This window comes from Danio rerio, chromosome 8 (assembly GCF_052040795.2).
Source record: "Danio rerio strain M-AB ecotype USA chromosome 8, GRCz13ab, whole genome shotgun sequence".
Taxonomy (NCBI): Eukaryota; Metazoa; Chordata; class Actinopteri; order Cypriniformes; family Danionidae; genus Danio; species Danio rerio.
In genome coordinates, this window is record NC_141028.1 from 33,021,943 (window position 1) to 33,048,891 (window position 26,949).

Below are 26,949 nucleotides of genomic sequence, written 5' to 3' on the forward strand. Positions count from 1 at the left end.
CGCGCGATCTCATTGGTCCACGGAAGAACAAATATATATTTTTTATCCACGTGGAGGAGCTAAAACGACCGATGAAGCGTGTTTGTGTCACTCCGCCCACAGTCAAGCTCTCATATTCACAGGCAAACATCATGAACCGTTAAAAATGACCAGTTCGAAACAAACACTAAACGCGGACATGGATTTACCGAAGCATAAAGTCTCGTCCTACTGAACTGGTCGGTGTTTATTCGGCGTCAGAGCGGCTAATATGTGGTATTAGTGAGAGCTGAAGTGTAGATAAGAGAAAGATCATGGCAAACAGCGTCACTCAGGAGTACATGCAGATTCCCGCGGTCACTCGCGCGTACACCACTGCATGTGTCTTAACCACGGCCGCTGTGGTGAGTAGCTAAACTGCCTTTACAACATGTCTACTTCTGTACATTTGTACTCTGTATTTAAGTTCCAGGGTAAATATAGAGCCGCATATTAATTACAGTAAGTCCGTATGCCTCTCTTCAGAATTATGATCTTCCCCACACTGAAGTATCAAGTGTCAGTGTAAATGCTTAACGAAGTAACACCATAATGATGCGTGATCGGTATTTTAGCGTCAATCTTTATTTTAGCATCAAACTTAGGCCAATGAAAGTAACATTTTCTACTTGGTTTATATCTTGTATAATTATTGTGTGTGTACAATACAGAACCAGCATATGGTACAAATTTGCACATATGGTACACAATATGCTACACATTTGTAAGTTTCTTCTAATAAACACAAAAGAAGATATTTTGAAGAATGTTGAAAACATTCATCCTTTTTTCCTACTGTGGACAATAGTAGTTATGGCGTCTAACAGTTTTCAAAATATCTTAACGAAGTAACACCATAAAATAAAATATTTAGCCAAAATAAAACAAATAAGACTTTCTCCAGAAGAAAAAATATCATACTGTGAAAATATTTTAAACATTCAAAAGAGGGCTAATAATTCTGACTTCAACTGTATATATATATATATATATATATATATATATATATATATATATATATATATATATATATGTATGTATGTATGTATGTATGTATGTATGTATGTATGTATGTATGTATGTGTATATATATATATATATATATATATATATATATATATATATGTATATGTGTGTGTGTGTGTGTGTGTGTGTGTGTGTGTGTGTGTGTGTATACATATATATTTATTTATTTATTATCAAAAATATTTACCTTTACTATAAATGACTATAGTATTTATTTGACTATATATACACCTGTTTTTATTGAATTTTTTGTTTTAGCTGTTTTATACTATAATATGTTTCTGTTTAGTACAGCATATTATTTACAGTAAATAATTAAACTGAACTATTATGCCTTGTATGTTTCATTGACAGTTTTATTGATCACTAAGATATGATTGAAATACTAGTTCTAAAGTGACGTTTGTGAATGAGCAACAGTTTCTGCAGTTCTGACGTCAGCTGCAGATGTGAGTAAATAATGGAAGAAAGTAGTTCCTATTACAAAAGGGTTTTTAGACTCTCCGTGTTTGATATCTTTTTTATACACATGATTATGCCGTCGAACTGTTATATAAACGCAATATCACACTTGTAGCACTGCAATGTGGCTTTATATTAGCACTGCTGGGACACTAAGGCACAACGCACACCTCCCACCAGTGCAGAGACATACAGCCACAATGCAGTGCTACTTTTGTGATATTGCTCATATATATATATATATATATATATATATATATATATATATATATATATATTGTGTGTCTGTTTGTGTGTGTGTGCATGCGTGCGTAATGCGTATATAGTGTCATAAATAAAATAAAAAAATGAAAGTCTCCCTTCCAACTAGCTTTTACGGTTTTTGATTTTAGTTAACATTAACATCAAAAGAAGAAAACAATAGGCAGTAGTTTAAAGGGTTTTAGTTTTATTGAACTACAATACTGCCCTCCCAGTGCTTGTAAAAATCAAAGACCAAAAAATTACACAAACGAAGAGCCATACATCTTATGCAAACAATCTGTAACAGTTTCATGTTTCAGCAACAACAGTCAACAATCTTTCTTCAACTAATTTGACTGTTTTGCATATTACAGCAACTGGAGCTCATCACACCATTTCAACTCTATTTCAACCCTGACTTGATATTAAAAAAATACCAGGTAAGTTTAAAACACCCCTGACACATGGCTACTTTACACATCTCTAGTTTTGATAATCATGTGTGCTTCTCTTTTTTTTTTTCTAGATATGGCGACTGATCACCAACTTCTTGTTTTTTGGACCTCTAGGCTTCAGCTTCTTGTTCAACATGATTTTCCTGTATCCCTTTTATGATCAGCTTAATTGTGTTTGTCAGTGTGAAATGTTCAGGAAGTGTCAGACAGTTTCACGGAGTGTTTATTTTGCATAACGTGGGTTTTGTGTGTGTGGTGTGCAGCTGTGCCGAGGGTCTGTAGAGTATATGTCCTTGACTTGAGCAGATACCGATACTGCCGGATGCTGGAGGAAGGCTCCTTCCGTGGCCGAACAGCAGATTTCGTTTACATGTTCCTGTTTGGTGGTGTTCTCATGACCGTATCCTTCAGAATACACAACATTAAATATCAGTTTAACATCATAATTTATCATCTTCCTCCTGGTATAAACCAATTTAAGTTTCTGTCTTCTGATGAACACAAAAGAAGATATTTTGAAGAAAGTTGAAAACCTTTAACTTTTTTTTCCTACTCAGATTGTCAGTAGTTATGACTTCATTCATTCATTCCTTTTTTTTTGGCCTAGTCCCTGGGGTCGCCACAGCGGAATGACCCGCCAACTTATCCAGCATATGTTTTACACGGTGAATGCCCTTCCAGCTGCAACACATCACTGCGAAACATCCACACTCATTCACACACTCATATACTACAGACAATTTAGCCCACCCAATTCACCTTTACCACATGTTGTGGGGGAAACAGGAGCAACCGGAGGAAACCCACCCGAACACGGGAGAGTTATAGCTTCTAACATTTTTTCAAAATATCTTCTTTTGTGTTTAACTGAAGAAAAACTCAAAAAGGTTTGCAAAAACTTGAGGGACAATAAATGATGAGGTATTTTTATTTTATTTGGTTGAACTGTCCCTTTAAGAGAAACAACTCAACGTCTGTCATGCATGAGGTCATATATGCTGAATTGCTGCTATTATTAATGATTTATTCATCATCACATCATATCATAAGCAATAACATTTCTGGGTGAACTACAGTACTGTAACACTGTACATTTAATTTAATTTCTAATTCATACCTTTATTTACTAACTGATTCTCATTATGAGATAAAGCTGAAATAATGACAAGTAATTAATTGATGAATTCTTCAAATTCTACATTTTTTAGACATTAAAAATGTTGTTTTATCATAATTTCAATAATTTGACATGTATTTTTTTATTTGATCATTTATTCATAATTAAAAATTTGTCATAACTCTTTTTTTCCTGATAATTTTTTCCATAACAATTGAGGATTTAATTGTAAAAGATTTCATAAGATAAAAGCATTATCTTATGAATTCTTATCTAAATATTATGAACTTGTTGTCATTAATGTGAATTACAAAACCGTGATTTAATTTTTTTAAAGTGGCAGATTTATATTCCGTAGTTAAAGATGCATTGTTAGATTTATTCAAAATGAAAACACTTTACAATAAGGTCCTTTAAGGTAACATTCATTACTGCATTAAATAACAAACTAACAATGAGCAAAATATTAGTTACAGTACATGATATTCTTTGTTAATCTTAGTTAATGACAGTGTAATAGCTCAGGTCTATTAAATAATGTCTACAAATACAACATTTGATTTTAATTAAATATTTCATTTAAATAATATTAACAGTCCTTTAGATGCATTTTGGCATTGTTTAGTAAAGAAATAGTTCACCCAAAATGAAATATTTTGTCAGCTTTTGAAACTTGTCTTTTAAGTTTTTTTTTTTTTTTTTTTAAGATATACTAAAAAATGTTGGAAACACTTATAGTATACTTATAGTATTATACTACCATAACTATAGTAATAATTATTGTATTTTTTTTTTCTACTAAGGCTATTTCCCCTGATATTCTTCAAAATAACTTGATTTGTGTTCAATAGAAGAAATTAAATCATAAAAGATTTTAATCCCCTTACCTAATCATGCATTAGCTAAACAAACTGAATATTTTATAATTATATGTGTTACCTGAACACTTCATTCTTTCTTGTTAATTTGTAGTGATAAATGATTTTAATTTATTCCTCCAACTTACTGATTTCTTTAACTCCATAGTCCTCAGCTCTTTGGTCTGTTTTCTAACCTGTTCTTCTTGGGCCAGGCGTTCACCATTATGTTGGTTTATGTGTGGAGCCGAAGGAACCCGTTTGTCCGCATGAACTTTTTCGGCCTGCTCAACTTCCAGGCTCCATTCCTGCCCTGGGTGCTCATGGGCTTCTCTTTGCTGCTGGGCAACTCTATTGTTATTGATCTCTTGGGTACGTTCACCTCTGTCCTCCTGAAACACTCATGAGCTAAGAGCTGACCTTTGATATGATTACTGTCATTTATGGGTCAAAGATTAAAAGAGGTTTCAAGCATCAGAATAACTAAAATGTTATACAAGTTGATTTATTTTGTTGTACATTATAATGTGTTCTTTTTAAAGGTTTTTTTTCTGAGCCAAAAGTAATGACTGATTTACATTTTAAGCATTTTTGTAAAAATGCCAGTTTCATGTTTCTGTGATAATAGCTCATATGCCAAAAAAATCTTGCTTATTTGAAACAAGATAGATTTTAATTGATGAATTGTTCAAGTTAAGGTCAGAAGACTTTTTAAATGAGTATATCAGTAACACTGAGGGTGCTTTCACACCTGTGAATCGATTCAGTTGTTCCAAAACAGAGATTACAAATGTTACATTGTTGCTCTTTGCTCTTGGAGCGGTTCGCTTTCACATTGCAAAGTTTCTAATCGGAATAAAAGAGCTAAAACAAGTCACGTGTGAGTAAACTCTCCTCACATTGGTCAGAGTGTCAGGGTTTATTTTGCAGTGTCCCGCTCAGCTGTCAGGAGAGGTGGTGGTTTGATGGTGATTGACAGGGTGCGCGCGCGCGATGTGTCTGAGGAGAGATGCGGTGGGGAGGGGTGAGAAGGGTGCGCGCCGATGCCTATTTAAGGACCGGGAGGGAGACGCGAGATTACCGGGAGATCATCACTCGTTTGCGGGCATCCGGAGACTCGCGAAACTTCCCGCCATACTCATAATTCCCTATTCATATGGCCGTATGCCTATTACATATCCATAAAACACTGTGATATAACCGCACTCGGATCGGATCGCTTTCTCACTGTAATCGAACCACTCCAGGGTTCGTTTCAATCGAGCCAAGACCACCTCATTCAAGCGATCTCGGAGCGATTACTTTGGCGCGGAACAGAGCGCGATTACCCTGTTCACATATGCCAAACAAACCGCGCTAACTGGGCAATCGAGACACGTTCCGAAACAAAAGTGTAGGTGTGAAAGCACCCTGGGTGAACATTGTTTCACCAAAATTCTGACATTTTGACAAAACATAAAATTATTTGATATTAAGTAGACATTTTTTTTTCTGCATTTAATATGCTTTTTAGAAATAAATATATAAACCTCTTTATTAAATTTACATTTCTGTCATGTTTAGTAAATTTCATTTTATGAAAACTCCAAAATGGGCCCAGATACATAAAGATTATTTTTATTATTATTATTTTGAACCAGTTTTTGCTTCTTAAAGGTGCTGCATGTAAGTTTTTCTTCTAAAGCATAAAAATACCATTATGATTGCAGATGTTTAAGAAACATGCTAACTGAACAGTCCTGTTTATCTGACAAACAGTGCTATAGTGTTTGAAAATGTGTTTTCCGTGCTGGAATGCTGTCTTTGTTTTGGTTCTTTTAACCCGCCCACTGCAAGCTCACCCAGTTATATATCAGCACCCTGGGTTGCCTTGTTGGAAAACCATGCATTTCAATCATTCAGTCAGAAAGGCTCTCAAAGCATGTGACTGAAATGAGAACTCCAGTGGACAGTAGCAGACTCTGAAATGAGACGCAGATTTAGAGTTCCACATGAGATTATTAATTAGCAAATAATATAAACATTACGAACGTAAACATTAGGTGAGCAGGTTACATTCTAAACAATGTGTCCAAACAATGCGCTACCTGATGAGATTTGTAGTGGTTGTTTGCACCAGACAAAACCCAACAGAAATTTAAATGCAGCCATTTAGAAGCACAGAATATGCACTCATGAAATGGTAAGGTTCACATTAAACCTCTTTAACATTATTTAATGTACATGCTGAATCACTGATTTGTGTTGTTTACACGGAGTCAAAGTTCTTAAGTTTAATTTCACATCGTTATTTTCAAAATCTGAGATAAACTATCTGCTGCTGCTTTCAGTAGTATGACAATAAATGTCATGTAAAATGGCATTCAAACTCACATTGTTAGCATTTAACACTAAATGAAGCACATGAGGTGTACCTGAGGTGATCTTTGTCAGTTTTCTGTTGTTCAGCTGCAAGAAATAGAAGCCGTTTCTAAATTCGAGGTGTTGGTTTCAACAAAAACAAAATATAAAATATTCTTCTATGGCGTGGCATTGCTTTTAATAAGAACACGATTCAAATGAACCTTTAGGTTCGAAAGTCAGGTACACTCCTGTTGGTCCTCAATCTGGCAATTTGTGTCTGCCAGTATTTTGATCTAGCAATGCAATACCTAGTTCAACCACTGTGTGTCAAATTTACATACTGCACCTTTAACATAGAAACTTTCATGACTATTTCACGAATATAAAGTTAAAAACAACAGCGTTTCTTTGATGCAGAACTTATTTGAAGCATTAAAAGGATAGTTTGTCCAAAAATGAAAAGCAGCCATTGACATCCATTGTAGCAAAAAAAAAATAAATAAATAAAAAAACAGGGAAGTCAATGGCTGTCCCTTCCCCTCGCCCCCCAACATTTTTCAAAATATTTCTTTGTACTTAACAGAAGAAACACAGGTTGTTCGAATGATGACAGAAATACTAGTTTTTAGGTGAACTATTGCTTTAATGTCTTCACTTTTCGTTTTGATCGGCTCAACAAACCCTAGCTGATCAAAAGTATTTTACTTATCTTTTAAAATGTATTGAATCAACTAGGGATTGGTGTTGGACACATCTACTACTTCCTGGAGGATGTATTTCCCAACCAGCCAGGAGGCAGAAAGCTGCTTACCACTCCTGGAATTTTGTAAGTAACATATATCATATATTATTACTCTTCGTTTTGTCTTCAGGGAGAAAAACTAAAGACATTTCTTGATCATTTGCAGTCGATTTTTGTTTGATCCACCTCAAGAAGATCCCAATTACGCCCCTCTTCCAGAAGATCCGAGTGGGATGTCCTGGAATGGACAAGGTGTAGAAGATCAAAATGAGGACGATCTTCAGAGAGACGAAAACTGAAGGTTTCACACCCAGAACTTTTCACGTGCTGTTTGTTGTATTTGAAGTTTTAGCCTACATGTGAAGTTGTAACTCAAACTATGCAATAGTTGTTGAAGATGAAGAAAGTGGTCACACTTTCAGAAGTATCCCACAAAAAGATTGAAACTTTATCCACCTTTGTGCCTTTTGTGCTAATTAAGCGCACAAAATCCAAATTTAGCATTCAGTGCCATGGACATCGCGAACAACTTTTACTTTGTTCTGGAAAAAACAATGCCCGTCTGTTCAAACAATTGCTGTTTTTTAAAACAACTAGTGTTGAATGAATCTCACAGAGCAGCGGTGGCTGGCAGTAATGGACTTGAAAAGAGAAGCCATTCAAATCTCCCAAACCACAATCTTTCATTCCGGAGGGGTTGTGATTTCCACAAGAGGATACTTTCTTGGGTACAATACTGTGCCGTATATCTTTTTCCTACAATACATTGAGTGGTGGCGCAGGTGGACACGTTCACAAATGTGCCGACTATCTGAAATGGCAAATTAAACTGCAGACTATGCATTTCCAAGCCTGTGGCCTTTGTTAGCCCAGCACCGCCGCAAAATACAAAAGGCTTTGTATGGTGAAACTGAAAGATGAGTCTGTGCTTTACAAAATCTTTTTAAAACCATATGTTAAAGGAAGCTCATGTTTATCTGAATATATATATATATATATATATACTAAATGGGCAATTAATAAAGTTTCTTGTTGGATTTTAACTGCCATCTGAATTAATGTGCAAATATATTGCAAACTACTGAACAAAAAGCAATGCAACTGTTTTTTTCTTAATCATTTTATTTAAAAGCACATTATGTTTACAAAATGGCATTTATACACGAACACAAAACAAGACAAATAAAGATACCATAAAATATTCTCAACATTTCAAGACTGTCTGTTTCCAAGCAAACAGATTAGGGGTATGAAGGATGCAAGCTTTGATGCTTTAGGTTGACGGCGATCTCTCTGATCTGGACTGGCCGATGGAATGTCTTTATATCTTCTTGTCAGTAATGCCGAGTCAGAGCTTTATTGGATTTTCTTCTGATTTAAATAGTTGTGGGAGAGAGATTCACCATGCTGGGGCTGTGTTTGCAAGTCGCCTCATTCGCCTGAAATGAGAGAAAATAAAAAGTTAAATACAAGGCCTGGAATGATCAAAATCCCTCCACGATCTGAGGCCGAGTTTGCACAGCATGAGCTTCATAAACGTTGGATCGCCATTGTTTTCACACTACATGACTGTCCAGGGTAGTGTTCAGTTGCTGTGCAATCATACTGCAAGATGGAGAATAGACACAGCAGGACAACTCTGATCAATTGCTTAGCATTTGTCGTGCCTAAAATGCCGGAGCAGTGTGGACACCTGGCATAACAGTGACAAAACCTGTGCGTTTGAAAGTGAAAACACACGACTGAGAACACTGCCTGTTTCTACAGCAACAAGAGTTTCCAGTGGCAACTGCAGCGACGTGATGAGTTTACTATTCAAAGGTTGGCCCTGTTATATAGAAGGCTTATTCCCCATACCGGGTGTTACATTTTCTCCCATTCCGAAGTAAAAGGAGTGCACAACTACTATACAAAAGGTGAGGCAGTTGAAGTCTTGCCTTGTGTCTGCAGCGACGTGATGAGTTTACTATTCAAAGGTTGGCCCTGTTATATAGAAGGCTTATTCCCCATACCGGGTGTTACATTTTCTCCCATTCCGAAGTAAAAGGAGTGCACAACTACTATACAAAAGGTGAGGCAGTTGAAGTCTTGCCTTGTGTTTCTGTCCTGGTCCCTGATCTTCTTCTCCATCTCGGCGTCTGTCAGTGTCTCCAGCAGTGGACACCACTGGTCTGCATCTCCTGTGTTTCGGATGGCAATCTCCACCGTGGGAAGAGGATTCTCACTAAAAAGAGACCAAACAAGAGTATTTAAAATCATTCTTTTTATTTAAATGAATACCACTATTATCACAGCAGCAAGTGTTTGTCTACATCCCGTGTCCTTTGTGTCATAAATAGAATGAGGCATCAGTTTACTGACACAGAGTTGTTGCACGTATGTCATCATGCGATGCAAATATGGTGTAGACAAAAAATTAGATGCATTTATAAACACATTAATAAGCTATGGAAGAAATCAAGAGAACACTTCAAATGTTTTAGTTCCTCTGGATGGCTGTGGGTTTAAGTAAAATGTTAACCTTGTCATTTTTAGCATTTTTTTTTTGTCTGAAGAATGACAACATTTCTCTGAAGATAAAACTATGGAATTGTATTGTCAAAAACTAAATCCAAATATTTGAATAAATGTGTGAAAACATGAGCTAATGGGTTACTTTTTGCAGAACAAAAGAACTGCTTTAAATGACAACATTTTATTTTAAATTAGGAAGAAATGACGTCAGTAGTGTACAGAATAAAAAAAAGTCACCAAAAATTGGTAAGTATGGCAAATATAAAAATATTTATACAGTGCTCAGCATAATGGCGTACACCCTATCTTAAAATGAATATTTGTATTAATTTCTTAGTAAATATAGGCAATGTATTTTAGTGCAGTTAAACAAAACAGATTTATTCAACATACATTTATCAAAATAATATTTTAGGATAATATAATTAAATTCAAGAAAAAAAAAATTACAACCTACAAAATTTCAACTACATTTTAAAATTGTTTTGCTTCTCTTGATTTTTCCTCTTTTTATAAATTATATATTTAATATTTTTCTACCGCATAAATTTGGCTGCACTAGTTTTTGGACCGTTATCATAAGTTTATTTTGTTAGATAAGCTCCAGATTTGGCTTCAGTACAGACTAATCTAATGTAAATAAACAAATATAATATTGTACAGCTTCCTATTAAAATATGAATTTAAAAGAGATTTGTGAGGGGTGTACTTATATATGCTGAGCACTGTACATATATGCAGTGTACATACAGTTGAAGACAAAATTCAGAAAGAATTATTATTCCTAATTATTAGTGAAATTCTAACAAATATATGAAGCAGAGAGATATTTTAAAAAGGGTTTAAATGAACCGATTCATAGAGATGAAACATGCTTTCCTCAGTAGATTAAAATGATCAGTACAAGCCATGTCTTCATTCCAGACAAAATACACAACCCTTAAAATGAGTTTTGCAATTTCCCCAGACAGCAGACAGTCTGAAATAACATCCAACTTGAAGAAAGTTGACTGCTTTAAAAGTTCAAGCTGTGAACACTTTCCTCAGGCTCTTTATGAGACAAATGGAGCAATACTTGAATGGGTCTAACTCTCTATAGCCACACCGAGGTCTCATGTATCAATGCTGCGTACACACAAAAACTTTGCGTACGCCAGGTTTCACACTCACGTTTGGATGTACTAACGATGAAATGAACGTGAGAATGTGCGTTGGTCCACCCCAACTTCATGCCTGACGTACGTTCATTTCTTGTGTGTGTTTGTTTTATTTCCATTGGCGACTCCTAGAGCCAATCATGTTAAATTGAACACTACAAAGTATCTTTGAGCCGTGCAAATGGCAGCTGTATGAGACGGGATTATGATCATCCGCATGTCTAGCAGGTATATAAGGTTTCCATACCATACAGTTGACCAGCCAAACATTAAAGCGCAACTTGCAGCAATCGCCAGTTTCCCCAATCTAATCGGAGCGATCTACTGCACGCACATTGCTATAAAGGCGCCATCTGAAGACGAATTTGCATAGGCTACATGAATCGGAAACATTTCCATTTAATAAATGTGCAAATGATATGTGATGTTCAAATGCGCTTAACATAATACACACACTTATTAATGATTCCTACTTGTCTTCCTCGTGAAGAAGACTAGGCAAATGGGGAAAAAAGAAAAATCAGTTCATCAGACGCTGGATTCTCACCGGGTTCAGGAATGATAGTGTCAAAACATGTTGCCATGCACTTTAAGAGCTAAGCCACTCGTGCTATTGATGTCCGCTGGACTATTACTTAATTTACCTCATTCCAGTGGACAAACTTGCAAATAACAGTTTTTCTCCGGTCTACCTCCGATAGGCACACCTCCAGTTCACATTCGGTTCAAAGTTTCTCTCTTTGCTTGCTTTTGCCATTGCTTCTTCTTTTGGTTTTGGCAAAGTAGAGTCATTAGCATATTCATACAGGGGAGGAGGCAGGGAGGGGTTTTGCGCTCGTTCACGTGCGCTCAGTTTTACGTTAATTCGAACGTACAAAGAGAATATGCGTGTGATTCTGCGTACGCAGTGTTTCATACATCTGAATTTTTTACTGCGTACACACATTTACAGCTTTGTGATTACACAATGTCTTAGTATGATTTCAACGCAAGTCCTCATACATGAGGCCCCTGGACTTTCCTTTGTGTTTTATCAATCAGCAGCAACTCAAAGGCACACAAACACTTCACTTTTGTTTTAGCACAAAAGGACTGCTGCTCTACAAGACTGTGATGGAATGTAGTTTAAAGGAACTCTTTACTTTTTTGGAAATAGACTAATTTTACAACTCCCCTAGAGTTTTACATATTCCAATCCATTGAGCTTATCTCTGGGTCAGACAGCATCGCTTTTAGCTTAGCTGAGAATAGAATTTTCCTATATAAATATATAAAGCTTGACTATTTTGTTCTTATGCAGCTCTGCTACCCAGTTAGCTAGCTGCGGACTAATTTTAAGTGCTGATTAATATATCATTGCGCCTGCTGCAGCCTTGGTATGGCAGCAAAGTTCCTTGATACGTGCAGAATGAGTGTATAGTTCCTAATCATATCAATCTAGAAAATAGTAACTTTCCATATTCTGTTAGTCTTAGAACACAGTTTACCAAAGGGGGCAAGCTTCAAGTAGGAATATTAGCAAAAAAAAAAAGTGAGATGCTAATGGTCTAATTTGATTTAATGATTTATATTATGCTAAGCTAAAAGTCTTCCTTTCAGATCTGCAAATTAGCTGAATGGATTCAAAACTGCTACTGTTTAACTCTAGGGGACTAGTAAAATGAGCCTATTTACAAAAACAGCATGTGTGATTTGAGTATGTGAGTGTGTACCTGAAGGCGTAGGTCCTCTGGTGCCAGCTGAGCTGCCCGCGTATGCTGTATGCAATGGTGGTGACGAACTCTCCACCCAGACCCAGCTCAGAGCACAGCTTCAGGGCAAACTTCTCTGGTGAGTTCTCCTTCTCAGACATGTCCCATTCAAACTGGTCCACCAGTGAGATGTTCCCCACGTGGATGTTCAACTACACAGATTTAAACACAGACATGAGTGTTTTCATGCAGTTAAATAAATAAACTGCACACACCACAGTTTGATGTTTGCAGAAGGATACATTTATAAAAAGTTAGAGTTAAAAATGTATAAAAATGTTACAGGTGACCACTGGGCTTTTCAGCAATGTTTCAAACACCTCACAAATGAATAAAAATATTCTAAATCAAATTTTGCTAGTAGTTTACCAGAACAATCCTGTAGTGATTATTTTCACATACAGAGGGCGCTCCAAAACTACACCGATTACTTTGTCACTGGTTTAGCCTAGATTAGAACAGAGCTGTTACTATGATCAATCATAACCAGTTTTAATGTCATCTGAAAATAAATCATTCATAATAAAAAAAAGTGAAACTGTTTGAATGTACAAATGTAACGGGTCAAAATGTGGGATTGTTTTGAACACTATTTTTAACATGCTAATAAATACACAGCTTCACTACATTAAAGACATTAATATCAATAAGCTGAAATATTACACATGCAACAATTACATTAAAATAATCCAACAACAATATAAAAGCATTAAGGTGTAATTATTAATTTTTTTTTTTTTAAATGCACTAAAATGAAAATCTGGGCAGAAACCAAATTCACTTAATAAGAATAAATATTTATCACTAATAACTATTTATACATTTTTTAATAATATTAAGTAATTTTGTAAGAATAATTTAAGATAATATCCTATATTCTACATATTTCAAAATTAAGCTAAAAAGCTTTAAAAACACAAGCAAATAAAATGACCACATTTTATTGACAATAGTGTATATGCACGGCTAGTGTTTCTTCCCATACCGATTAACTTACGGTGAATGGTTAATGTGACTTTCAATTTTATATGGCTCCTTTTACAGTATCAATGTTGTAATGTAATTAAAATACAATCAGTTAAATAGACTTCAGTGTTCATTTAGATGCTCGCGCATAGAATGAGATGAAAAGCCGCTTACATGCACGCGCTGTCAGGATCAGCAGGCAAAAACACCATTGGAAATACTGGAGTAAAGTACGTTTGTATTTTATAGATATAGTGCGGAAAATGTAACTTAATGCAGTGCTTTTTTCACATTCTGAGACCCGCTTTATATCCTATATCAATCAGGAAGTGGAGATGGTTGATTTTAAAAGAAAACAGACAAACACAGTGTCTGTGTTAATCATGCTATGTCTGACTGCTCTGTTTTAAATATAGGGGTACCTCAGGGATGTGTACTATCACCTCTTTTATTTTCTATATATATTAATGAACTGCAGTGCAATATTGATGACAATCTCACACTCATAAAATATGCTGATGATCTGGCATTGGTTTCATGTCAGGAAGAAATGAATAGCTCTTTATATTTTGGATATATTGATAGTATTATAGATTGGTTTGGCAAAAGTTCATTACACCTAAATATTGGGAAAACAAAAGAGTTATGTCTGGGGAGTCAAAGAAGAAGAGTAGATACTGGACTCTTTAAAACAGTCACCATAAACGGACAAATAGTAGAGCAGGTTTTAAATTTCAAGTATTTAGGCACAATTATTGACAATAAATTGAATTTTAATAGTAATGTAGAGGGGGTTTATAAGAAAGCAAGTCAGCGCCTCTATCTCCTCCGCAAATTGAGAAGTTTTAATGTTAGTACACAGACTTTAAACTTGGCATATAGATCACTTATAGAGAGTGTTCTCACATATAATATTGTTTCATGGTTTGGTAACACAACACTTAAACAGAAAAAGAAATTAGCGCAAATTATCAATCAGGCAAATAAGATAACTGGTCACAAACAGCATTCATTGCAGATTTTATTTGACTCTTTTATGGAAAAAAGAGCAGTTGTGATTTTTAAAGATAATACACACCCCCTTCACTCAGCATTTGAATTGCTACCATCAGGACGCAGGTTTAGAATTCCTAAAGCACGAAGAAATGCCTATAAAAAGTCATTTATCCCAATGGCAGTTGTTGTTCTAAACCGGATCAATGTTTGTAGTGAATGAGGTGGTTACCAAGTATGATTTGCAGTATTGTGTATGGGGCTAATTTGGTTTTTAAACTTTTAACTTATGTTGTTGTGTTGATAAGTGTTATTGTGTCGTTGTTGTATGTTTGTAATTGTTGTCCTAAATCCAGTGTTGAAGAAAAATTTCCTTTCTGTGTCAAGCAGAACGGACAATAAAGTTTAAACTAAACTAACTAAACTTAAACAAGACAATTTTGTAACTGCATACAGTTCACCGGAATTTTGTTACTACAAAATGAAAAGTCCTTCTACATATACCCTATTAGAGGTTTCATTTTATCAGCATTGCCATGACAGCACAGTAGTGCTATTGCAAGCAGCAGGAACAAGTATACTACAGAGAAATGTCCTGTCACCGCATTATTTGTGTGGCTCATATTTTTGTTTTTCTCTCTCAGACAAAAAATAAAATGAAAGTGCTTTTTATAATTTGGCCAAGAAGTTTATGTATTCATAAAGTGGGCAAAAAATGTATTTATTTATATTTATTTGTTCTCATTATGTTCTCATGGACTTACGTTTGTGTAATGTGGCTATGAGGTCAGAACTTTGTTACAATATATAACGTTTTTCACCGTGTGATTTTTTGCTTATCAGATAGTTTATCAGTTTATCTTGCAAATATCACCACAATTTCAACATGAAAGCCTAATCTACACAAAAATTGGTAAAAAATTTAAAAGTGTCCTGTTTAATACATTTTAATAAGTGTTTCTAAAATAATAATTAAAAAAAAAATTTAAATTTTCAAACATTCTATTCATTCATACTACCAGACGGTCAAAATACCATAGTATAGAGCAGGGCTATTCAATTGGAAGCGATTTGTTCCAGCCCTCCAAATAGTGTGACCAACACATCAAAAATAAACTTAAATAATAAGCTTAAATCTAAAAACGGCCACTATAGTCATGAAAGGCTTCTCTACGCTGTGTTTCTGTTGCACAGAATGAAACAGCAACTAAAAGTTATATGCTACCTGTGTGCTAGTTTAAAGTTGTGAGCTTATACACCAAGGGTAATACGCATGCATGCTGGATTAACTATAGCAGCGGGTCATTCATATATCGCGTCTTTTCCTTGCTTAAGTTCGTGCTTTGTAATATTAGAATAATATTGATATTATTATACTTGATATGATATAATAATACTTTCCAGACGCACCGAGTAGAAAACATCTCACGCCATAGCAATGAGAGTTGTGCGTGGCTTTCAGTGCAATGTAAACAAAATATATGTTAGACAAATTATTACAAAATATTAAAATTATTATGCATGTATGAATGAATGCAGATGATAAAAACATGCAATTACTTACCCAATATAAAGCTTACATTTACATTAGACGTGATAACATCATAATATTTCTTCAGACTATATAATCATACAACCAAAATCTATAATAGTTGCATTAATAGTTGCAATTGTTATGCAGTTCAAAACATAACATGAATGTGTTTAAATGTAGAAGAAGCCTACTTAAACAATGCACTGCTTTGGTTGTGCTTTGAAATAAATAATTTGAATGTTTGTATATAAAAAAAGCCTATTATACAATGCAGTGATGTTATGTGGTTTCAAAATACAATATATTACAATTTTAATGTAGTAAAATACAATGTGGGTGTCTTAAGGAACATAAATACAACATAATATATGTAGATATGTTATATGCAGCTGTGTCCTCACTCATTAAAAAGTCATATCTCTCCGGCCCTTTATTTGGGCTGCTTTTCATGAACTGGCCCCCATAACAAACTAGTAGAAAAGCCCTGGTATCGAGTAATGAGATACATAACATAGTAAAGCTTGGCATAGAGTAATGAGATCAGACATTAAAAGAGGGGATCAGTGAAATGAAGGTGTACTTTAATGATGACTCTCTGGTCCATCTGCTCATCCAGGATACTGTCTGTGGGATAGGACTCGATCTGCTGTCTGATGGCCGAGGCGATGGCTGGAACAAAGGTCAGCGGGCTCAGGTCCAGATCATCACACAGAATTTCAGCAAACATCTCTGGAGTCATCAGTTTCTCTGTTGGGTAAGAGAAAAAAATTTGAGTTCATGTAACTTTGAAATTAATGAATGCATTTCTAAAAAAGTATGCAATAAGAGACAGGCTACCATTCATGTTCCATGTGAAAGCGTCTCGCAGCTTCTGTCCATCAATCTCCATGTCAAGCCGGATGGGCACAAGGACCTCCTGCTGAGAGGCGTTTTCATGGATGACGGCAGGGTCATGATCATCAAAGCTGAAAAAACAAACATCCAAACCATTAAAAAAAAAAGTGTTGTATGAAATCAATTTTACTTTGAACAAAACTAAATTTCCCCTTTGAAATGTATGTTCTTGTTTTTAAATATTAACTCCACTTGATCTGATAGTTGTAAAAAAAAAAAAAAAAGAGTTGTAAAATCTTTTATTGTTTCCCAGAAATTGTTAAATTTTTCATTTTTTAAGATTCATTACTAAATTAAAGCTGCAAGCAGCGATGATAGGGACCTCGCACCCGGGCTCACCGCCGCCCGTTGGCCTCAGGATGACAAGAGAACAGCGAACAATATTAATTTAAGCCGATTTATATAAAGAACCTGAGAAAATCACACATTCATGCCAAACTTTCTCTTGTCAGCAGGTGGCGCTATGACTGTGACTCAAGATTTGCATGTAGATGCCTTCAGTAGAGGAATCTTATTAACCATGTTAATTTTCAGGCTGGTCAGACTTTGTGTGGCTGAGTTATAAGCCAAACTATCTTCTGCCAGCAAGTGGCGCTATGACTGTGACTCAATATTGGCATGTAGATGTCTTCAGGAGAATATTTTAATCAACCATGTGAATTTTCAGGCTGGTCAGACTTTGTGTGGCTGAGTTATAAGCCAAACTATCTTCTGCCAGCAGGTGGCGCTATGACTGTGACTCAATATTGCAATGTAGATGTCTTCAGGAGAGGAATTTAATCAACCATGTGAAGTTTCAGGCAGATCAGAGATTGTGTGGCTGAGTTATAAGCTAAAATACCTTCTGCCAGCAGGTGGCGCTATGACAGGCTCAATATAATTATGTATATGTGCTTAGGAGAGGACTTTCATCAACCATGTGAAGTTTCAGGCAGATCGGACATTGTGTGGCCGAGTTACAAGCCAAACTACCTTCTGCCAGCAGGTGGCGCTATGACAGACTCAATATTGTTATGTGGATGTGTTCAGGAGAGGAATATGATCAACCGTGTGAAGTTTCAGGCAGATCGGACATTGTGTGGTTGAGTTATAAGCATTTCCTGTTCCATGGCGAAGCGTTGAGGTTTGTCATGCCGCCACGGACACGCCCCTCTACGAAAACTCTAGATTTTTACAATATATCATCGCTAGAGCTTTCAAATAACATCACTCAAATTTGGTGCTGATATAATAAAGTTTGCGGAAGGAGTATATTACATTGTAAAACATGTCATTTCCTGTGGCCAGCAGGTGGCGCTATAACTCTATCTGGATATCAGCATATAAACGTATTCAGGTCAGGACTGTTATCAAATGTGTGAATTTTGAGGCAGATCGGATAATGCATGCCTGAGTTATAACGACTTCCTGTTTTGTTGCGAATCGTCAAAGTTTGCAAGGCCGCCACGGACACGCCCATCGATGAAAACTCTAAAGCTTCGCAATTTAACATCACCAAGGTCTTTAGATGACAAAACCAAATTTTGGTGTTGATCAGATAAAATCCCTAGGAGGAGTTCGTTAAAATACAACGCCTGGAAATGGCAAAAATGCCACTTTTTCGCCGCAGGAAGTTAAAAATAACCGACTTCCTGTTGGGTTTGAGATATGGCTCCAAGAGACTTTTTCGTATGTTTTGGCATGTTTGAGGTGTGTGCCAATTTTCGTGCATGTGCGTGATTCGTATATCGGGGGCTCGTCCGATTAATTTTTGTAGGTGGCGCTGTAGAGTCATTTTGCCACGCCCACATAAATATTGTTATGAAGATGTGTTCAGGAGAGGACTTTTATCAACCTTGTGAAGTTTCAGGCAGATCGGACATTGTGTGGTTGAGTTATAAGGACTTCCTGTTCCATGGCGAAGCGTTGAGGTTTGTCATGCCGCCACGGACACGCCCCTCTGTGAAAACTCTAGATCTTCACAATATATCATCGCTAGAGCTTTCAGATAACACCACTCAAATTTGGTGCTGATACGATAAAATTTGTGGGAGGAGTTTGTGACACTGTAAAACATGTCATTTCCTGTGGCCAGCAGGTGGCGCTAAAACTGTATCTGGATATCGGCATGTAAACGTGTTCAGGTCAGGACTCTTATCAAACGTGTGAATTTTGAGGCAGATCGGATAATGCATGCCTGAGTTATAACGACTTCCTCTTTTGTGGCGAATCGTCAAAGTTTACGAGGCCGCCACGGACACGCCCATCGACGAAAACTCTAAAGCTTCGCAATTTAACATCGCCAAGGCCTTTAGATGACAAAACCCAATTTTGGTGTCGATCGAATAAAATCCCTAGGAGGAGTTCGTTAAAATACAACGCCTGGAAATGGCAAAAACGCCACTTTTTTGCCGCAGGAAGTCAAAAATATCCAACTTCCTGTTGGGTTTAAGATATGGCTCCAAGAGACTTTTTCGTATGTTTTGGCATGTTTGAGGTGTGTGCCAATTTTCGTCCATGTGCGTGATTCGTGGATCGGGGGCTCGTCCGTTTAATTTTTCTAGGTGGCGCTGTCGAGTCATTTTGCCACACCCCTTTCCAAGACCCATAATAAACATAAATTTTCGCCACTTCTGAGGCGTGTGCAAAGTTCCGTGAGTTTTCGGGCATGTTTAGCCCCTCAAAACCGCGATTCATTCCGCGGAAGAAGAAGAAGAAGAAGAAGAAGAATTAAAGCTGCAAGCAGCGATGAAAGGGACCTCGCACCCGGGCTCACCACCGCCCTTTGGCCTCAGGATGACAGAGAACAGCGAACAATAATAATTTAAGCCGATATATATAAAGAACCTGAGAAAATTACACATTTATGCCAAACTTCCTCCTGTCAGCAGGTGGCGCTATAACTGTGACTCAAGATTGGTATGTAGATGCCTTCAATAGAGGAATCTTATCAACCATGTGAAGTTTCAGGCACATGGGACATTGTGTGGCTGAGTTATTAGACAAACTACCTTCTGCCAGCAGGTGGCGTTATGACTGACTCAATATTGTTATGTGGATGTGTTCAGGAGCAGACTTTTATCAACCATGTGAAGTTTCAGGCAGATCAGAGATTGTGTGGAGATTGTGTTATAAGACAAACTACATTCTGCCAGCAGGTGGCGCTATGAAAGACTCAATATTATTATGTAGATGTGCTCAGGAGAGGACTTTCATCAACCATGTGACATTTTAGGCAGATCTGACATTGTGTGGCCGAGTTACAAGCTAAACTTTCTTCTGCCAGCAGGTGGCGCTGTGACTATGACTCAATATTATTATGTAGATGTGCTCAGGAGAGGACTTTCATCAACCATGTGAAGTTTCAGGCAGATCGGACATTGTGTGGCCGAGTTACAAGCCAAACTACCTTCTGCCAGCAGGTGGCGCTATGACTGACTCAATATTGTTATGTGGATGTGTTCAGGAGAGGACTTTTATCAATCATGTGAAGTTTCAGGCAGATCAGACATTGTGTGGTTGAGCTATAAGGACTTCCTGTTCCATGGCGAAGCGTTGAGGTTTGTCATGCCGCCACGGACACGCCCCTGTGCAAAAACTCTAGATCTTCACAATATATCATCACTTGAGCTTTCAGATAACAACCAACCAAATTTGGTGCTGATATGAAAAAATTTGTGGGAGGAGTTTATTACTCTGTAAATCATGACATTTCCTGTGGCCAGCAGGTGGCGCTATAACTGTATCTGGATATTGGCATGTAAACGTGTTCTGGTCTGGACTCTTATTAAATGTGTGAATTTTGAGGCTGATCGGATAATTCATGCCTGAGTTATAATGACTTCCGCTTTTGTGGCGAATCATCAAAGTTTGCAAGGCCCCCACGGACACGCCCATCGACAAAAACTATAAAGCTTCGCAATTTAACATCGCCAAGGCCTTTAGATGACAAAACCCAATTTTGGTGTCGATAGCATAAAATCCCTAGAAGGAGTTCGTTAAGATACAACGCCTGGAAATGGCAAAAATGCCACTTACTTGCAGCAGGAAGTTAAAATTATCCGACTTCCTGTTGGGTTTGAGATATGGCTCCAAGAGACTTTTTCGTATGTTTTGCCATGTTTGAGGTGTGTGCCAATTTTCGCGCATGTGCGTGATTCGTAGATCGGGGGCTCGTCCTTTTAATTTTTATAGGTGGCGCTGTCGAGTCATTTTGCCACGCCCACTTCAATATTGTTATGTGGATGTGTTCAGGGGAGGACTTTTATTAACCATATGAAGTTTCAGGCTGATCGGACTTTGTGTGGTTGAGTTATGAGGACTTCCTGTTCCATGGCGAAGCGTTGAGGTTTGTCATGCCGCTACGGACACGCCCCTCTGCAAAAACTCTAGATCTTCACAATATATCACCGATAGAGCTTTCAGATGACACCACTCAAATTTGGTGCTGATACCATAAAATTTGTGGGAGGAGTTTGTTACAGTGTAAAACATGTCATTTCCTGTGGCCAGCAGGTGGCGCTATAACTATATCTGGATATTGGCATATAAACGTGTTCAGGTCAGGACTCTTATCAAACGTGTGAAATTTGAGGCAGATCGGATAATGCATGCCTGAGTTATAACGACTTCCTGTTTTGTGGCGAATCGTCAAAGTTTGCGAGGCCGCCACGGACACGCCCATCGACGAAAACTCTAAAGCTTCGCAATTTAACATCGCCAAGGCCTTTAGATGACAAAACCCAATTTTGGTGTTGATCGGATAAAATCCCTAGGAGGAGTTCGTTAAAATACAACGCCTGGAAATGGCAAAATCGGCACTTTTTCGCCGCAGGAAGTACAAAATATCCGACTTCCTGTTGGGTTTGAGATATGGCTCCAAGAGACTTTTTCGTATGTTTTGGCATGTTTGAGGTGTGTGCCAATTTTCGTGCATGTGCGTGATTCGTGGATCGGGGGCTCGTCCGTTTAATTTTTCTAGGTGGCGCTGTCGAGTCATTTTGCCACGCCCACTTCCGAAGCCCATAACAAACGTAAATTTTCGCCACTTCTGAGGCGTGTGCAAAGTTGCGTGAGTTTTCGGGCATGTTTAGCCCCTCAAAACCGCGATTCATTCCGCGGAAGAAGAAGAATAATAATTAAAGCTGCAAGCAGCGATGATAGGGACCTCGCACCCGGGCTCACCGCCGCCCGGTGACCTTACGATGACAGAGAACAGCGAACAATAATAATTTAAGCCAATATATAAAAAAAGATCTAAGAAAATCACAGATTTATGCCAAACTTCCTCCTGTCAGCAGGTGGCGCTATAACTGTGACTTAAGATTGGCATGTAGATTTCTTCCGGAGAGGAAACTTATCAACCATGTGAAGTTTCAGGCACATGGGACATTGTGTGGCTGAGTTATAAGCCAAACTACCTTCTGCCAGCAGGTGGCGTTATGACTGACTCAATATTGTTATGTGGATGTGTTTAGGAGAGGACTTTCATCAACCATGTGACATTTTATGCAGATCTGACGTTGTGTGACCGAGTTACAAGCCAAAATTTCTTCTGCCAGCAGGTGGCGCTATGACTCTGTCTCAATAATATTATGTAAATGTGCTCAAGAGAGGACTTTCATCAACCATGTGAAGTTTCAGGCAGATCGGACATTGTGTGGCCGAGTTACAAGCCAAACTACCTTCTGCCAGCAGGTGGCGCTATGACTATGACTCAATATTATAATGTAGATGTGCTCAGAAGAGGACTTTTATCAATCATGTGAAGTTTCAGGCAGATCAGACATTGTGTGGTTGAGTTATAAGAAATTCCTGTTCCATGGCGAAGCGTTGAGGTTTGTCATGCCACCACAGACACGCCCCTCTGCAAAAACTCTAGATCTTCACAATATATCATCGCTAGAGCTTTCAGATGACACCACTCTATTTTGGTGCTGATACGGGAAAGTTTGTGGAAGGAGTTTGTTACAGTGTCAAACATGTCATTTCCTGTGGCCAGCAGGTGGCGCTATAACTGTAACTGGATATCGGCACGTAAACCTGTTCAGGTCAGGACTTTTATCAAACGTGTGAATTTTGAGGCAGATCGAATATTGCATGCCAGAGTTATAAAGACTTCCTGTTTTGTGGCGAATCATCAAAGTTTGCGAGACCGCCACGGACACGCCCATCGATGAAAACTCTAAAGCTTCGCAATTTAACATCACCAAGGCTTTAAGATGACAAAACCCAATTTTGGTGTTTATCAGATAAAATCCCTAGGAGGAGTTCGTTAAAATACAACACCTGAAAATGGCAAAAGCGCCACTTTTTCGCCATAGGAAGTTAAAAATATCCGACTTCCTGTTGGGTTTGAGATATGGCTCCAAGAGACTTTTTCGTATGTTTTGCCATGTTTGAGGTGTGTGCCAATTTTTGTGCATGTGCGTGATTCGTAGATCGAGGGCTCGTCCGTTTAATTTTTCTAGGTGGCGCTGTCAAGTCATTTTGCCACGCCCACTTCAATATTGTTATGTGGATGTGTTCAAGAGATGACGTTTATCAACCATGTGAAGTTTCAGGCAGATCGGACATTGTGTGGTTGAGTTATAAGAAATTCCTGTTCCATGGCGAAGCGTTGAGGTTTGTCATACCGCCACGGACACGCCCCTCTGCGAAAACTCTAGATCTCCACAATATATCATCGCTAGAGCTTTCAGATAACACCACTCAATTTTGGTGTTGATACGATAAAATTTGTGGGAGGAGTTTGTTACTCCGTAAATCATGTCATTTCCTGTGGCCAGCAGGTGGCGCTGTAACTGTATCTGGATATTGGCATGTAAACGTGTTCAGGTCAGGACGCTTATCAAGCGTGTGGATTTTGAGGCAGATCGGGTAATGCATGCCTGAGTTATAACGACTTCCTCTTTTGTGGCGAATCGTCAAAGTTTGCGAGGCCGCCACGGACACGCCCATCGATGAAAACTCTAAAGCTTCGCAATTTAACATCGCCAAGGCTTTTAGATGACAAAACCCAATTTTGGTGTCGATCGGATAAAATCCCTAGGAGGAGTTCGTTAAAATACAACGCCTGGAAATGGCAAAAACGCCACTTTTTCGCCGCAGGAAGTTAAAAATATCCGACTTCCTGTTGGGTTTGAGATATGGCTCCAAGAGACTTTTTTGTATGTTTTGGCATGTTTGAGGTGTGTGCCAATTTTCATGCATGTGCGTGATTCGTATATCGGGGGCTCGTCCGTTTAATTTTTCTAGGTGGCGCTGTCGAGTCATTTTGCCACGCCCACTTCCGAAGCCCATAACAAACGTAAATTTTCGCCACTTCTGAGGCATGTGCAAAGTTGCGTGAGTTTTCGGGCATGTTTAGCCCCTCAAAACCGCGATTCATTCCGCGGAAGAAGAAGAAGAAGAAGAAGAAGAAGAAGAATTAAAGCTGCAAGCAGCGATGATAGGGACCTCGCACCCGGGCTCACCGCCGCCCGGTGAGCTTACGATGACAGAGAACAGCGAACAATAATAATTTAAGCCAATATATAAAAAAAGATCTAAGAAAATCACAGATTTATGCCAAACTTCCTTCTGTCAGCAGGTGGCGCTATAACTGTGACTTAAGATTGGCATGTAGATGTCTTCCGGAGAGGAATCTTATCAACCATGTGAAGTTTCAGGCACATGGGACATTGTGTGGCTGAGTTATAAGCCAAACTACCTTCTGCCAGCAGGTGGCGCTATGAAAGACTCAATATTATTATGTAGATGTGTTTAGGAGAGGACTTTCATCAACCATGTGACATTTTAGGCAGATCTGACATTGTGTGGCCGAGTTACAAGCCAAAATTTATTCTGCCAGCAGGTGGCGCTATGACTCTGACTCAATATTATTATGTAGAAGTGCTCAGGAGAGGACTTTCATCAACCATGTGAAGTTTCAGGCAGATCAGACATTGTGTGGTTGAGTTATAGGCATTTCCTGTTCCATGGCGAAGCGTTGAGGTTTGTCATGCCACCACAGACACGCCCCTCTGCAAAAACTCTAGATCTTTACAATATATCATCGCTAGAGCTTTCAGATGACACCACTCTATTTTGGTGCTGATACGGGAAAGTTTGTGGAAGGAGTTTGTTACAGTGTCAAACATGTCATTTCCTGTGGCCAGCAGGTGGCGCTATAACTGTAACTGGATATCGGCACGTAAACCTAATCAGGTCAGGACTGTTATTAAATGTGTGAATTTTGAGGCAGATCGAATATTGCATGCCAGAGTTATAAAGACTTCCTGTTTTGTGGCGAATCATCAAAGTTTGCGAGGCCGCCATGGACACACCCATCGATGAAAACTCTAAAGCTTCGCAATTTAACATCACCAAGGCTTTAAGATGACAAAACCAAATTTTGGTGTTTATCAGATAAAATCCCTAGGAGGAGTTCGTTAAAATACAACATCTGAAAATGGCAAAAGGGCCACTTTTTCGCCACAGGAAGTTAAAAATATCCGACTTCCTGTTGGGTTTGAGATATGGCTCCAAGAGACTTTTTCGTATGTTTTGCCATGTTTGAGGTGTGTGCCAATTTTCGTGCATGTGCGTGATTCGTAGGTCGGGGGCTCGTTTGTTTAATTTTTCTAGGTGGCGCTGTCGAGTCATTTTGCCACGCCTACTTCAATATTGTTATGTGGATGTGTTCAAGAGATGACGTTTATCAACCATGTGAAGTTTCAGGCAGATCGGACATTGTGTGGTTGAGTTATGAGGACTTCCTGTTCCATGGCGAAGCGTTGAGGTTTGTCATACCGCCATGGACACACCCCTCTGCGAAAACTCTAGATCTTCACAATATATCATCGCTAGAGCTTTCAGATAACACCACTCAATTTTGGTGTTGATACGATAAAATTTGTGGGAGGAGTTTATAACTCCGTAAATCATGTCATTTCCTGTGGCCAGCAGGTGGCGCTATAACTGTATCTGGATATCGGCATGTGAACGTGTTCAGGTCAGGACGCTTATCAAGCGTGTGAATTTTGAGGCAGATCTGATAATGCATGCCTGAGTTATAACGACTTCCTCTTTTGTGGCGAATCGTCAAAGTTTGTGAGGCCGCCACAGACACGCCCATCGATGAAAACTCTAAAGCTTCGCAATTTAACATCGCCAAGGCCTTTAGATGACAAAACCCAATTTTGGTGTCGATCGGATAAAATCCCTAGGAGGAGTTCGTTAAAATACAACGCCTGGAAATGGCAAAAACGCCACTTTTTCGCCGCAGGAAGTTAAAAATATCCGACTTCCTGTTGGGTTTGAGATATGGCTCCAAGAGACTTTTTCGTATGTTTTGGCATGTTTGAGATGTGTGCCAATTTTCGTGCATGTGCGTGATTCGTGGATCGGGGGCTCGTCCGTTTAATTTTTCTAGGTGGCGCTGTCGAGTCATTTTGCCACACCCCTTTCCGAAGCCCATAATAAACGTAAATTTTCGCCACTTCTGAGGCGTGTGCAAAGTTGCGTGAGTTTTCGGGCATGTTTAGCCCCTCAAAACCGCGATTCATTCCGGAGGAGAATAATAATAATAATAATAATAATAATAATAATAATAATAAACGGAGCAATTCCAATAGGGCCTACGCACCGTTTCGGTGCTCGGTCCCTAATTAAAGCTGCAAGCAGCGATGATAGGGACCTCGCACCCGGGCTCACCCCCGCCCGGTGACCTTACGATGACAGAGAACAGCGAACAATAATAATATAAGCCGATATATATATAAAAAACTAAGAAAAATACAGATTTATGCCAAATTTCCTCCTGTCAGCAGGTGGTGCTATACCTGTGACTCAAGATTGGCATGTAGATGTCTTCAGGAGAGGAATTTAATCAACCATGTGAAGTTTCAGGCACATG

The 26,949-nt window shown here is 38.2% G+C and overlaps 2 protein-coding genes and 1 long non-coding RNA gene across 9 annotated transcripts in view; 2 read left to right on the forward strand and 1 right to left on the reverse strand.

Annotated features, from left to right (window-relative positions):
* The first annotated feature begins 79 nt into the window (after nt 1-79).
* Nucleotides 80-8,306, forward strand: derl3 (derlin 3). The gene is given in 7 exon segments (NM_200903.2): nt 80-383; nt 2,124-2,189; nt 2,276-2,349; nt 2,511-2,604; nt 4,355-4,550; nt 7,257-7,347; nt 7,430-8,306. Coding segments are annotated over 7 exon segments (744 nt in total). The 5' UTR covers nt 80-293; the 3' UTR covers nt 7,563-8,306.
* A 61-nt stretch (nt 8,307-8,367) lies between these two features.
* The window catches only part of smarcb1a (SWI/SNF related BAF chromatin remodeling complex subunit B1a), a 48,058-nt gene continuing 29,476 nt past the window's right edge, over nt 8,368-26,949 (reverse strand). For 2 of the 7 annotated variants that reach the window (XM_087264016.1, XM_087264017.1), the window contains exons 5-9: nt 17,016-17,143; nt 16,759-16,925; nt 12,647-12,837; nt 9,356-9,487; nt 8,628-8,702 (exon numbers count right to left, since the gene is read on the reverse strand). In XM_087264016.1, coding sequence (XP_087120142.1) covers nt 8,663-8,702; nt 9,356-9,487; nt 12,647-12,837; nt 16,759-16,925; nt 17,016-17,143 — 658 coding nt within the window. In that variant the 3' untranslated portion in view covers nt 8,628-8,662. 7 annotated transcript variants of the gene reach the window in all.
* LOC147842656 (uncharacterized) lies at nt 8,378-9,906 on the forward strand. Its single transcript, XR_015498096.1, has 2 exons — nt 8,378-9,179; nt 9,335-9,906. It is a non-coding gene; the product is annotated as an uncharacterized LOC147842656 (long non-coding RNA).